General features: G+C 45.9%; 2 protein-coding genes across 11 annotated transcripts in view; one reads left to right on the forward strand and one right to left on the reverse strand.

Moving 5' to 3' along the window:
- The window catches only part of NEK6 (NIMA related kinase 6), a 111372-nt gene that overhangs the window by 93990 nt on the left and 3044 nt on the right, over positions 1-14338 (forward strand). For all 10 annotated transcript variants that reach the window (XM_046901722.1, XM_040649044.2, XM_040649042.2 and 7 more), the window contains 2 exons: positions 8659-8753; positions 12654-12767. In XM_046901722.1, the coding sequence (XP_046757678.1) occupies positions 8659-8753; positions 12654-12767 (209 nt within the window). The remainder of the gene's footprint in view (positions 1-8658; positions 8754-12653; positions 12768-14338) is intronic.
- The window catches only part of PSMB7 (proteasome subunit beta 7), a 37764-nt gene continuing 23577 nt past the window's right edge, over positions 152-14338 (reverse strand). Inside the window, exon 9 of the mRNA XM_046901636.1 lies at positions 152-9073. The gene's annotated coding sequence lies outside the window, so the exon portion shown is untranslated. The remainder of the gene's footprint in view (positions 9074-14338) is intronic.

A 14338-nucleotide genomic window follows, 5' to 3' on the forward strand; every position in this document is an offset into this window, starting at 1 on the left:
GTGGTATCTATTGTCTTATTATGACAAGTTTGGTTTGGTGAGCACGTACATTGTTTTCTGTGATTTCTTTTTTGAATAGTATTGAAAAAGATGGAGTACTCCTGTAAAAATTTGTAATGTTTTTTTTTGCTTTAAAACTTGCACTTGATGGTTTTGTTGGTTTTTTTTTTTTTCTGGAATGTCTGGCCTGTTAAAGGTGTGATTTATAGCAAATGTAACAATTGCAGCTTTTCCACTCTAAATAGCACAGTTGCCTGCGCTCCGCTTACTAGAATTAGATGTTGCACCAGCACTTTTTTTTTAGCAGATGCTGCTCAGCTGTCTTCCCCATACAGGGACTGTGGTGCTGTCTGAGGTGAGGAGGTATTTAAGGCCCCCACAGCTTGTCTGTTCCAAAGAGGGACTTCACTTTGAAATTCAGCTTCAGCTTAATAGATCCAAGTTTTCTTAATGCCTCCCATGTATCTGAAGGTTGTTTTCCTGCTTTGCTGTGTGTGCAGCTTTGTCTCTGCCAAAGCATAGTATTCTACTTTCATTCTTACTGAATTGTATGCTGTTTGATACTCATCTCTCTGAAATTTTATTCTATACTGTGCTATGCTTTGGTTCATCCTAGGTTCTTGTTATCCACAAGGACAGCAGCATTCCCACAGCTAATGGGTATATTCAACAGAACTTGTGCTACCGGGTATCTTGTAGGACGTCACTGGAGGTAGCCTTCTGTTACAACAGTGAACTGTTTTCTGACCAGTTTGTCATTTTTGAAGTGGTTTCATTCAGGCAGATTTCAGAGTTTATTTATATGCAAAGTTATATGTCGTTGTAGAAGGTTATAAGGTATCTGCTGCTTATCTTTCCATCCCTCTGAAGCCCGTGGCCTTGTCATGGAATCAGGGTGATAGGAGGTTTTCTGGACAAGTCAATGGAAAAAGACAAGAAGCAACAATTGTAAATGATGTACATACCATTTTTAGGTAATAGTGTTACCTTCTCATCTGTTTGCAGAGAAGTCACTTCTGCACCATTTAAAAATTGCAATTCCAATAAGATTTCCAGAAAGTAAGCTGTCTATAAAGCTGGCAAAGCAAACTGATTTCTTACACAAATGAACCTCTCTGCGTGTTCTTACAAGTAAAAGCTCTAGGAAACCAGAGTGGCTGTATGCTTTTTCTCACATCCTGTAAGAGAATTCTTAAAAAACATTTTGTTTCATGTTTTCTTCTGTCTGCAAGTTGAGATGCTTAGGACAAATCCTTTCCTTCAAGGAGAATGTATTTCAGCATGAATCAAGAGATAAATAGTGATGGTTTGTTAACGTGAAGGAACTATGTGGAAACTACTTCATAGGAATTTTACTATTAGCATTATTTACAATGCTGTGGAAAAGTGTATAGTATACAGAGCTCATTCTTTGGCTTACAGTATAAAATCTTTCATAATTGTTAGTTTTGCCCTAAGTGGCTGCGCTGGAGAGGTGCCTCGTTCTCCGTTTGTGCTGACGTGCTGTTGAGTCATGCCCTCCCGTGTTCAGCAGAGGAGGACCCCTGCCTCAGCACAGTCAGAGCTCCCACACATACCGTGCTCTGTTGCTTTTGGAACACAGAACTTCTTTGTTTCCCTGTTTGTCCTCACCCATTCCATTTCCTCCATTGAGTGCGACTCTTGCTCTGTTGTTTCTTTATATGAATGCAAACTTAGTTGAGAGTGTCTAATGACACTGGGGCTTCTGAGCACGCAAAGAAGGAAGATGTATGCCTTATTTTGTGTGCTTAGAAGAAGCTTAGGCATTTCTCCAGTTAACTTTCATAAAAGGTTAGATTTCCCTTTGCATCAACTTATCCTAGGATACATGCACTAAACTCACTAGGTTAAAGTGAATCCTCTTCACAGAAAGTTACAACCTCATCATCTGAACAGGCGAAAATGGGACTGTCTAATTATGTGATGTTATCTAGTCTGACTGCTGCGCTTACTACATTAATAAGAATAAATTGGGGCCGGGGAGCCATGTGCAGCCAGTTTCCCGGCCTGTGGCCGTCACCAGCACTGCTCTCCACTGTTGAGAGCTGCTTAGGAGGAGATGGGAAGAGATGGGAATACGTGGGCCTCTGCCCCTCCTCACCGTCAGCATCCTGAGAACGGGTGGGATGCAGAGTGCTGCTGGGCAGCAGGGAGCAGATCTGGAGGCAGTGTGTGCTATGTGGGGATGGGCAGACCACCACACCTAGTCCTTGCAAGTGAAAGGAGTGTGTTTGCAGTCAGAGAAGGTATTGCATGCTTGAAGCTGTGCTTCTTTATTTGTTTTTCGTCCATTTGCCAGGCACATAGGCTGTGTGGCAGCAGGAAAGCTTCTGATCCTGGTTTTGGCATGATGAAGACGTTTGTGTCAGTAGCCGTGAGGGATGGCGGCGCAGGCCAGGCTGAGTTGGGTGCTCAGTGCAGCCCCGTTGCCCCGGCAACCGGCCCGGGCCTGCTGCTGGCCGCTGACCCATGAATCCAGCGCAGGGCTATGCAAATGGAGCCATCTCATTTCTCTCACCCTTGCATTTGCCAACATCGGGCTGGCATAAAGGGGTGTTCAGCCACACCACGACCCGTCTGACAGGTGTACCACCGGGCCGCTGCGCCGGGGATGGGAGCCGTAATTAGAGCAAGGAGCAGAATGAACGTCAGACGAATTACCAGACAGCAGATCATATTTGTCAGGAAGGATTGCATACATAAAAATTAAGTGACAGTACATGCCGGGGTAATGAAAGAAAAATGAAAGATTTGCCCATACACAGCTCAGGAGAGGCTGGCGAGCCCTGTGTGGCGCGGGATGGCTGCTCTGGGGAGCTGGGCTCCTCCTGCCCACAGCCACTGCCTTCTGCTGCATCCCTGGGCTTCCTTGCCCCATTGCACAGCACTGTGTCCCCAGAGCGGCCGTGTGGCACTGCAGGCAGCACCTCGTCCCGGGCTGTGTTCCCCGGCCTGCTCTGTCCTTCATGAGTCAGCACTCGCAGGGCCGGGGTGTTCCGCTCTGCCCTGCTTTGTTGGCAGTGCCTGTTCGTGTCCAGTCTTTAATTTGGTGATCTTTGAGGAGGGCATCCAGAGGCAGGTCTGGTCAGCTACAGTGCAACTAACAGGCATGTTAGAATTGCCTCGTTGTTGGGTTTTGCTGTAAAGCCTAATTACTTATGAATATTTTAAATATTACAGTGGTATTATAAATAGGGAGCATTTAATACTGCATGGGCTTTGGGAAGCTTAACAATAAATGGAAAGATTTTATTTTAGTAGGAGGATTAATAAATACAATAAATGCAATAAATACGGAAGAGTTCCATTAATATTAAAATGGGCCGTTTTACTATGGAACTGAGTAGCGTGCTCGTTCTTTTGCCAAATAAAGTTGGCTTATCCAAAGCTTCTGATGGGCTCTGCATCTTGAAAAGCAAAAGCCAGAATAGCCTTGTTTTGGAGCAGATAACTCCAATTGTTAATTGTTCTTGGGCAAGAAGGAACTGGGAGTGGATTCCCCTTGTGGGATGTGTGCAAGGCAAGCCTTCCGCCATGGGCTGGTGCATGGGGTGCTGCACATCCCCCAGTTCCTTGTTGGATGTGCAAGTGAATGGGGAGCAACTCTGCAGGCGTGGGAGGAACTCGTTTGTAAATTGATTGATTGTTGTTTTTTTTTCCTTTAATTTTATTGGCTTGGTAAGCCTGTTTGTCATCTGAAACAAAGTAGGAGTATTCGGGGCGGGGGGGGTTGAGTTTTTCTTTTGAGAGGGATACACACAGAAGAAATGTAACTAGTATTACAACAGCCAGTATTCCTTGCATCGCATCTTGGGAAACTTTGGCTTTTGGATGTGTTTCTGAGGTGCTGCTTGTGTAAGAAACAATTGCTGCAGAGTTGCTGCAGGTGTATTGCAATACCTACATGTGGGAAGTGTGGCTAAAAGTCGTGTCAGGTTGTGTCTGTAACTTTTAAAAAAATAGAGAACTTAAATCAGCAGGTCTCCTAGGAACAGCTGAAATACTATTCAGAAAATGGTCTTTGTAGGAATAAGTAGATTAATTTTTGTTTTCCTTGAGACAATCAGCCTGGGTACCTCAGTGCAGTTTTGAAGTAATTTAAGGTACATTTTAATGCTTTTGACTTCAGCTTCATTTTTATTTTGCTTGACATACTCTGCTGTCCTTGGGACGCAGCCTGCCTGTCTCCTGTCAGGCACTCACAGATATTCAGTGCTTCTGCCGCAGATGCACGGCTGAAGCAGGGGAAGCAGCGGCTGAGATACTCTCATGGTTTCCCTGAGCTGAGCTGCTCAGGTTTCGGTTGTTTCTTTTGTTCGTTCACTTCATAATCCCCATGTAAAGAAAAGCTGTATCACATCTAGTTCTTGTTATTTAACGTTTCTTCATCAGTCGAAAGAAGCTTATCCTTGACAGCCGAGAACATGGGAAGCTTCGTGTCTTCTCCCAAATCACAGAGGAGGAGGGACAGAATAGGACAAATAGGACAGAATACAAAAATTAATGCCTGAAAGTTGGTCTGATTCCCAAACTATTCTTCTACGAAAATATCTGGAAATATCCCCCAAGTAATGCAAGCTTTTGGCAACTGATACTTAAAAGCCAGACAAATTAAATAATGCTGAGACTTCCTGGGAGCCCATGAGCTTGCTTGGAGAGATGAGGCAGGTGGGAGCGGTGCCCTTGCAAGCAGAACTGCTTTCCTGCAGTATTTGCACCACCAGGCATTAAAACCTACTAAAGTGTTTTTCATAATGTCATGGCACGTGGTATAGTGTGTCAATAGTATTAAAGCTAAGCTAGTCACTTAGAGGATGCTTAGTATCTTTAAACTGTTCTGTTTGTTTTTAGCAGCGGAGTTCCTTGTGGATGGCATCGCTGGCTTTTGAGCATGGTTCTGTTTTTTTTCATTTGTAATGAACATGTTTCAAAAAACACAAGTATTTCAAACCATGACAAAGTTTGTTTTGACAGGAGCGGAGCGTCTCTAAAGGGAAGGAGGGCTTTAATCAGCATTACCCCTTTGAGGCCCACGTTGTGCTCTGATATCTCTTGGTTTGAAACTGGGAGTACTCTGTAAAGATACAATAAAGGTCAGAACTTGTTAGGTTCTTTCGTAGGCAGAACTCTGTTGCCTGCTGTGAGAAAGTGAGGCGGTAGGTTCAGAAACACCTTTCAGCTCCATATTAAAGATTAGGTGGAAGGTACTGGTGAAGGCAAAGCAATAGAAACTTTCCTTATCAATTAGTTTTGTGTTTTTCAGCCAAATATGGCTGTGGATTCTGATTAGGTTCAAGAGATGCCAATATCTTATAATGTTGTTTAAGAAGCGTACAGAGCCTATGAGAAAAGCGGGAGATGCTCAGCGCTGTTTTTGGTGTGCTGGCACACTGCCCGCGGTGTGGGGGAGCGCTGCTGCGAGGGACCAATCTGTGCTGCCTTACGTTGGGTGAATGAGGCTCTTTGTCAGAGAGCTGCTTAAAAACGTGGCTCAGATTTTCTCTTACTTTTGCCTGAGAGCAGCCAAGTATGAATTTCATGGGAAGCATCGATCCCTGGCTAAACTGTATTTGCGCGGGGGGAAGCGCTGTTTAGAAAATAACCGTTGTGTACATACAAACTCAGCCGCTGTCACTTTTGCAACAGAACTCCTCTGATCCTCTGATTCAAGCTGAAGAATGTTTTCAAGATCATTGAGCATAATGTTCCCTATGTAGTGAGGGCCTTTCTGCATTGGAGGCAGTGCAGCTCTGCACCTGGCGTTCCTGGGGCAGGTTTGGGAGCTCAGCACAGGGTATCCCTGCTGCTGGAGCTGCACCATTATCTGTTTGTTTCAAACTCTGTTTCAGAGCAAAGCTGTGTGAGTTTTATTTCCACAGTAACTTCGTTGCCTTTGTCTGTGTGTTTTCCCACAGAAACAAGAGGCTGCTTTTCATCTAACTCAGAATAATTAGCGCTACCCTCCCTTGGACGTTGCACCGGAGCCGTTCTGGTCCATGTGGGTTGTTTTAGCTGCACGCGCAGTGCTCGGGGGGTAGGAAGAGCTGTTGTTCTGAGATCTTTGTGGCAGGCTGATATTCAAACGAAGTGCTTTGACTTCCAGGAATAGAATAGGAAGATGCTTGCTTAGTCATAATCTTCTCTACGGCTCCGCAACCTTTGTAACTTTAAAGGCATTACTCTAGCAGCTGGTGATTAATATTGAATCTGAACAATATTCTGTATTTTCAGCTGGGCAAATGCCAAAGAAAGTTTCTGATTAATAGTCTCCGATTAGACTATTCTTGTCAAATTGACTAATGTGATGCAATGGTGAGCCCTGACTGATTGCATTGGAAGTCTTGTGCGGTTTTCTAGAAGATGCTCATTACAGGAGATTCCCACGTAATGTTGGACAGGCCATAAAGAGAATTGGGCTTGTCAGTCTTTTATCATGACGGCTATTTAAAAATTAATGCATCAGTTCTGAAATGCGGAGCCCTGCTTGTTCATATATTTGCTGACAACACTACAGTAATGATAGGTAAATGTGCAAGGTAGACTTCATAAAATCAGATCAGGCATGGACTGCTCCACAGACCTATTAATATAATGGAACAGACTAATGCACAAAAAATCAAATCCGGACTATAACGCACTCATCCGTGTTGCAAACCCTGTCATTTTGCTGTGATCGAAGGTTGTTTTAAGGCGTTATCTGAAACGACAATTTTAGCCTACCAAGCAGACCCCTGCTAACATGGCAGGCAGGGCCGTAACTTTGGAGCCCACGCGTTGTTATTTGCTCTGAGGTTGTCACGCAGTGACCCAGAATAACTGATAGCAAGAACAGCTACTGCTGGAGGCTGCCGCTGGCACCGCGCGCTCTGGAGCACACGGGTGTCGGGCAGGGAGGGCCGGGATGGGCTCCATGCTCACTCTGTGGCTCTGCTGCAGCCCCACACGTGGCTCCTTTACTTGCTGCGGGTCAGGGCAGGCTCCCTTCCATGTAGGTGTCTCCTCCATCTAGTCTGGTAGGTTTCTTTCAGATTTGAGAAGAAAAGAAGCACTGACTTAAAAGTTGGGATATGTCTTATGTGCTTGTGTCTAATGGAAACTTCCCAACCAAGAACTTCATATAACAAATTGCTCTTTCTTCTCCAGTTGCATATTTCTAAGGAGGAAAATGAATCAGTGCTACTCTAACCAAGTGCAGTTCCTCTACGCAAATCTGGACAATGTATGGGTGTCTATCAGTGACGTATCAGTGTCTGTCTCAACGGGCTGGTGGCTCATGTTTTGGTTTTGTGGATGATGGGAATGCAACCAAGTTTTGGACTCACCTACTTACTTAATGCAGCGTGCTCCGAGCTCCAGGAGCCCGAGGTGATTTTGCTCGGGTCTCACACCGGTGGCAGCAGCACCCCGTGTTGTGCTGGGCCCCGTGTGCTCTCTGGGGGCGTTTTGCCTTTCAGGAGCTTTCCACTCCAGAAGTAATTTGTTTCCTACCGTGTGCAAACCCCTTGGGAAGGCCGGGGAAGGTGGTGCAGCTCTCCCCCCTCTGCCTCCAGCACCACTGTTCATCTGCTCAGGAATCTTTCAGCTGTCTGCAGACAGGGCTTTGGATGAAGAAATGGCAAACTGAAAGTTACAGGCAAAATAAACATTTGCCATCTTGTGCGAAAGGTCTTTAATTAAGAGATGGATGTGCTGGAATGCCAAAAGCAAAAAAAAAAAAAAAAAAAAAAAAAAAAAATTGACAGAGGATGGGAAAGCATGAGAAAGGAGAGAGCATAGAAAGTCCTTGGATGTTTTAATAAATGATGTATCTGAGGATTATTTGATGTAGTTGAAACTGCCAGGATGTCTTGTATTTTCAGTACCACAACTGAAACTTATTTAGGATTTTAAAAAGAGCCTTTTTGAGGTAAGGAATTTATTAATAATTTCCTGCAAGCCCTGTCCAAAATGCTGTAGTAAATTTCTTGTGATAAAACACAGACTTCTGGAAGTACATGGAAATCCAGCAGCTCCTAATGGGACTGGAGCTGGAACAGCCTTTAAAAGTTTGGAATTACTCTCTTGGTTCTTCTGGAAAGCTGTGAGTACGTGTCTGGTGTCAGGTTTGTCACTGCCGCCTCCCTGCTCCAGTCAGTGGTCTCCCAAACTCTTAGCCGGGGCACCCCATCATCTCTGGAGCCGGGCTGTGGTGCTGCTAGTGCAGAGTATGGCAAGTGAGCGCTCAGTGATGTGCTGTCACGGGATCCTTGTTGCAGCACTGTACATCCTCAATATGTAACTCAGTGCTTCCTGCGCCTCAGAGTGAACCAAAGGAGGACCATCATTCGTGGTGGCTCTGCCCATGGGAGGCGCAGCGGTGGCTCGGGAGGGAGGAAAGCTTTCCTCGGATTTCCGAAATAGAAAAGATGCTTTCAGCAGTGTTCAGCAGTCATCGAGTGTTTCATGTGATTGTATTTTTGGTTCTAGATGAGAATATGCCTTTGAAAGCATGATTTCTTTCCAAATTCTTGTGCCAGACTCCTCTAATGAGCTGTTTCTGCTAACCCTCATCCTTCAGCTAAGTGCATTTCTGAACAATGCAGGTTGCACCGTCTCTTTCTTGGATGGTAACTCCTCATCTGTTCATTTTCTTTGCAGTGGGAACTCCATACTATATGTCCCCAGAAAGAATACATGAAAACGGCTATAACTTTAAATCCGATATCTGGTCTTTGGGCTGTTTATTGTATGAAGTAAGTATCTTCTTCTTTTCCCCCTTTGTCTTAGCCACACAGTGCAGTGAATCAGCGGTTGAATAGGTCAAAGTTATTTTCTCTTATTTGTTCAGAAACCTTATGAGAAGTTAACTCTTCGTGTTCATGGTGTGATTTGTGAGCACGAACAACAAGGGAATTGTGCCACGCAGTGCTTGTGCAAAGTTAATGTAGTGGGTCACGGTTGATGCTGAGGATATAGACACAAAGAAGCCAGTTTACTGTATTCATTCTTCCTACTGTGAGCAGAGCTGTAATTAGGGCAGCATATTCGTAGTTTCTCCTGGATACCATTTGTTCTACAAATAGAAAATTCATTTGAATGTAAGCCACTGGTTTGTTTAATTGAATTCTGACTAATTGGAATATCTGAACTCTGAGAGGTTTCAATAAAGAAAAGCAGAGTTTTTATGTAATGTGAAGTCACCATTTCTCTGCCCGTGTCACAGCTCAGCTGGGATGTTTTCTAGTTGCACGCTGTCCTGTAGACCAAGGTGGGATGGCAGAGGGGGCACTTCTCGATTGGACTGCAGGATTTGTAACTCTCCTCTTAAAAGCCAGGTGGTTTGCTTTACATGTGATAAGTACATGCAGTTGAAAAAGAAGTGCTAAGAGTTCTGTCATAGCGCTCTGAGCTTTGTGGTTTTGTTTCTAGCAGGAGTCAGAACAATATTGTAGTCACTTATCATTTTAAATGCATGTATCGTGTTTGAATTTAAGTGAAGGTGCAAGTCAGCATTTGCAAAGTTATATCCTGGCCCTGAGGATGGGAAATCCCCAGCATGTTGAACTGTAAAGCTACAGCTCACATCCTTGTTGGGAAATAGAGCTCCAGGTGTCAGGGTCATGCTTCCCTGAGTTACTTGAAACTGTGTGAACTGATGAGATTTTGTTCCTCACTGCAGTTTCTTATAACCACATGGAATCAGAGAATAAACAGGAATGCAAATTGTTTTGCAAGCGAGCAGCTATGAAAGCAATGGTAGTTAAGCATGTCATTCAGCTGGTTTAAAAAACGGCCTTCTGGGACAAGAGGGTATAAAAGTAAACGCTCAGATAATAGATCTCATCCCGGCAGGAGTTCAGTGCTTGTCACTGCTGTCTCCTTGTGGGAAGGCTGTTTGTCTCAGAACAAACCACTGCTGCTGTTGGTGCACAACTGAGCGCTGAGCCCGGCAGCTCGATGGGTGCTGATCCATTGTGGGCGCTGTGTGGAGGTGCCACGTGGTGCACAGCTTCGGGGTGAGTGGTGCTGGAAACTCCATGACAGCATCGGTGCAGTCGCAGCCCGTGCTGTGTGCACATGGGGCAGCGGTGCAGCCCGGCCAGAGGTGGTTGTCAGGGGTACCAGGAGAAGTGGGAGCTTAAACTGAGTGTTTCTGTGCCTGTCCTCAGATTCTTCTCAGCTGTAGAGCGAGAATGCAAGAGTTTGGGTAAGTCCTGAAGCAACAGTGACAAGCTGTAGAAAAGCTGATGTTTTCAGTGGAGGATGGCTTTGTTTGTAACACTTCCAATGAGATACTGGGATGAATTTCAGATGAAAACCAGGGTCACAAAACATAGCTGTGTGTACCTGGGTCTCTTGTGGCCATTTGAAAATGAGTGCAGAGATTCTTCTAACTGGGAGTAAGGGGAAAGAACCTGAGCTCCAACCAAGTTAGTTACTGTTCTGAAGAGTTCCAGCTACGTGTCATTTATCGGACCCCACCAGGAGTTCCCAGCACAGGGTGTTGAGTTGGGGACGTGGGCTCTGCCACAGCGCGTGGGACTTAATGCAGGCTGCCGATAGGGAAGGGCCCAGGTTGGGCACAGGCATCCCTGAGACTGAGGGCACTGCTGGGGAAGGGACTCCAGATTTATGCAGAGAGAAATATTTAGCGTTGTGCTAAGATGTTTTTGTTGCAGGCAATATGGTCCCCTTATGGCACGGTAGTCTTAGTACTCCTCATATTTCAAGGAGCTGAGTTAATTGCGCGCTAAACAGTAGCAGTACTATAATAATGTGAAAGATTTGGCATCCAAAGCATTTTTAAATGTACTTCCTACGTAGGTAAGCCTTTACTTTGTGAGCAAGAGCTCGAGAGCTCGTGTGTTCCAAGAAGGACTGGACGGTTCCCAATTCTGTGCTCACCAGATAAACAGCCGCTTGACTTTTAAAACTTTTTAGATACTGGAAAAGGAAGAATCAAGTTCACGTATCTCCGAGAGAGCCTTATTTTTTTTTCCCCCACTAATTCCTGGTAATGAAAATCTTTTTCCATTTGGCTTAAAAGTGAGGCAGCAATGTTTGTTTGGTTCTGAGTCACTTCTGATATTTCTCCAGATCCGCTGTGCAGATAACTGCAGGGGGATGCAGCGCACAAATTGCCGTCAGAGATGTGCCTGTCCGGTGCAATCCGCTTACATAACAGTGAGGGGTTTGGGCCGTGATGTCAGATAGCACCGCTTAACTTTGACATTGATAATCGTACAGTGATTGTTAGTAAACCTCACCAATACAGCAGTAACTGTCTTCATCCCTCACTTCCTGTAGGAATCTGTCAGCAAGATCACTTCGGGGAATAAAAATAAGTTGTTAATTCCCAGAATGTAGCTGCAAGCAATGACTTCAGTGGTTCTGGCAAGACCATCAATTTAAACACCAACGATTCCTGCATAGGAATTTTTTTAACCAGCCATCCTGCATGGTGGTCATTTCCAATGGAGATCTTGCTGTCCTTCAGTAATTGCTCTAATCAAAATGCCGGAAGCAAACCCAAAGAAAGCTGCACAAAGTGCTGTGCACAGCGCTGGTGGTTGGAGCTGTGTCAGCCAGAACAGACACCCCCACAAACCTGCATCGTCCCCTCTTAATTCCTTCTCTTATGCACGTGACCACTTCACTGCATGTGGAAAGCCAAGGTGATGGGAATGGAAAAATCCCTTTGAACCCTATGGGAGTTATTGATTTTTCTGCTGAAATCTGGGAGACCTGTTTGATCTGTGCTGGCTGTGTGTGCCCTCCCCGATGGGCCCACCACCATTGTTCTTGGAACAGTTTTGCGTGCTGGGCTCTCCACTTCCATGTAACTGATGGAGCAGTTTGCTGTCAGTCTCTAATTAGCGAGTTACGTTACGGCTGTGGTGGGAATATGCCTTCACTTCTTTGCCCTCTTTCTCGCGTGGGGGCTGTGGGCAGTGTGGCCCTGCAGCTCAGCTCCTGCCTGCCCTGCCGCTGTGCCACCCCAGGACCATCACCCCGCAGTGGATGAGTCCTGTGCCACGCTTTGTAGGTTCACACAGTGCATCTTGCAGCAGCAGCTGTTCTCCTGGGGCTCATGGTTTGGGGTTTGTTTAGACCTCCTGGCCAAGAATCTGCAGTGTAGATGATATTCCACACAGAGATGCAGTTTCCTTCCCAGCACTTCAGTGTCAGATAAACACCTCTCTGTACAGAGCTGGAGGTTCTTCCCCACCAGGAGCCTTTGGATGTGCTCTCCGTGCTGTGTGCTCGGTCTGTTTACATCAGACATCTGTCGTGGGTTTGGAGACACAAATCTGGATTAATAAAACAGAGCCAAAAGAGGCCGAAGACGTGGCTGATGAGGAAGAGGTTCTCTGGTTGGGGCTCCCAAATCTGCCTGGGACACACCTGCAGTGTTTTCAGCAGGAATAACCACAGTGATGGGGAAGCGTGGGGAGCTCGCTCAGTGCTGAGGCCCAGGGATGTGTGCGGCGCGGGGCTGTCCGGCTCTGAGCAGCTGAGCTGCTGCATGGGCTGGCGGAGCAGCGGCGTTGGTTGCTCGCCATCAGAGAACAGAATTTGCTCTTGCAAATGGTTAGTACTGAGGGCTATTACATCTTTTCTGTTTCTGAAATGCTTTCTGTGTTTTTCTCCAGATGGCAGCTCTTCAGAGTCCTTTCTATGGAGATAAAATGAACCTGTTTTCTCTTTGCCAAAAAATAGAGCAATGTGACTACCCGCCTCTTCCAGCTGAACATTATTCGGAGAAGGTAAATTGGGAGCATTTGTGCAGGAGAAGTGGTGGGGGTGTGGGGAAGAGCCTCTCCATCCTGGGTGTGGGGTGGGGGAGTGCAGCGCTGCCCTGCAGCTGCCTGGGGAGCTGCTGAGCCTCTGAATATCAGCACACTGAAGTAAGGCAGAAAGGAAGATTTCTTACTGTGGTTTCTTAACGTGGAGAGGATTTTAAGACTGCGAGTCTGTTATGTTGGCAAAAACCAACAATGAACCGTGGGAAAGCCCTCTCCTTTGCTTCCCTTTGCTTAAAATAACATACCATGAAACCGTGCTTAAAGTTTTGTTCCAGCAGTCTTCAGCTTGTTACAGGGAGAAGTTTTTTCTACTTTTTACTTGTTTAAAATGGGGAGAAGAGGAAAACAGTTTAATTACTAAGATAATCGTTGATTCCCCAGGCTGCATAAGGGGGATTTTTGAAGTCTGGGTTTTATGTATATGGAAGTAAGGGGTGGAGAGCAGGAGCTGAACTGGGCTGTATTAAAAAAAATAGAACTGCTGCTGTGCATTGGTCGCTCTGTGACGTTGCACTTGGGCTGCAGACATGAGGGTTGTTGTTATGCAGGGCCTTTTGAGCTGGTTTTTTCTGATCTTTTTTTTTCCTTTTCCTTGGTAAACCAGCTGTTTTCCTTTCTCATTCAGTTGTTGGTGCCTCCTATTTGAAAGGAAAAGGCTAACGTAATGTTAGGTGATGCTTTAAACTGTAGGCTCTGCAGGGCTGAGCTGTTTGGGCTGCAGAGGAGTCTGCCTGCATCGCACTGAGCTTCCCAGCTCCGATCCGTGGGCAGTTGTGGCGCAGTGCTGTCCCATCCTCTGGGCTGCCGCACAGTTTATGTTCATTCTCTCTTGCGAAGGAACGCTTACAAAAAGATAATTGGAGAAGTGTTGTGGAAAAGTGGATTATTTTTTCCCAAGCTGCTGTAGCAGCACGTCCCGGCTCTGTGCATTCACGTTTGCCGTGCTGTTGTAGCGTGCAGCTCAGGATATGCCTGCTGGCAGCAAGAATTAGTGTAAGTTGACAGATGTGTTTCCTGTCTTTACAATTACTGTCTGTTTGCTTCCCTCTGGCAGTGCTAAAGAGTGTGTGTAGTGTAGTGATACAATCCAGGGTGAGAAGGATGGTTTAAAGCTCAAAGGCGCCAGGTCCCAGAGAACCAGACTCCAGATGGTGTTCATGCACTATTAACAGAATGCCTGACAAAGTCTAAGAGGGCTGTGCCTTTGGCTGTAGCTGTATGAGCTGCTGCTGCCTACGTGAACCACAAAGAGCTCTAATTTCCTGAGTCTTAGAACGTGTCTCTGCCATGAACACTGTTTGTTTTTGTGCTGGTTTTAAAGGTTGGCTTTTCAGATGCTTCTGGAGTGCAGAGCTGAAGGAGAGGTGGGTTGGTGTCTTCCAGCAGCTGAGCAGGATGAGCCATTGGGTGGGAGCCCTTGTGCTGCAGGGCTCGGGAAGAAGCGTAGCAGCGCCTTCCTGCAGCAGTAAGTTGCACCGGCAGGAATCAGTGCTGCACACGGCGGCTGTCTGTCCCTGTGTGGACATGTTCAT

The sequence above is a fragment of the Gallus gallus genome, chromosome 17 (genome assembly GCF_016699485.2).
Source record: "Gallus gallus isolate bGalGal1 chromosome 17, bGalGal1.mat.broiler.GRCg7b, whole genome shotgun sequence".
Lineage (NCBI taxonomy): Eukaryota > Metazoa > Chordata > Aves > Galliformes > Phasianidae > Gallus > Gallus gallus.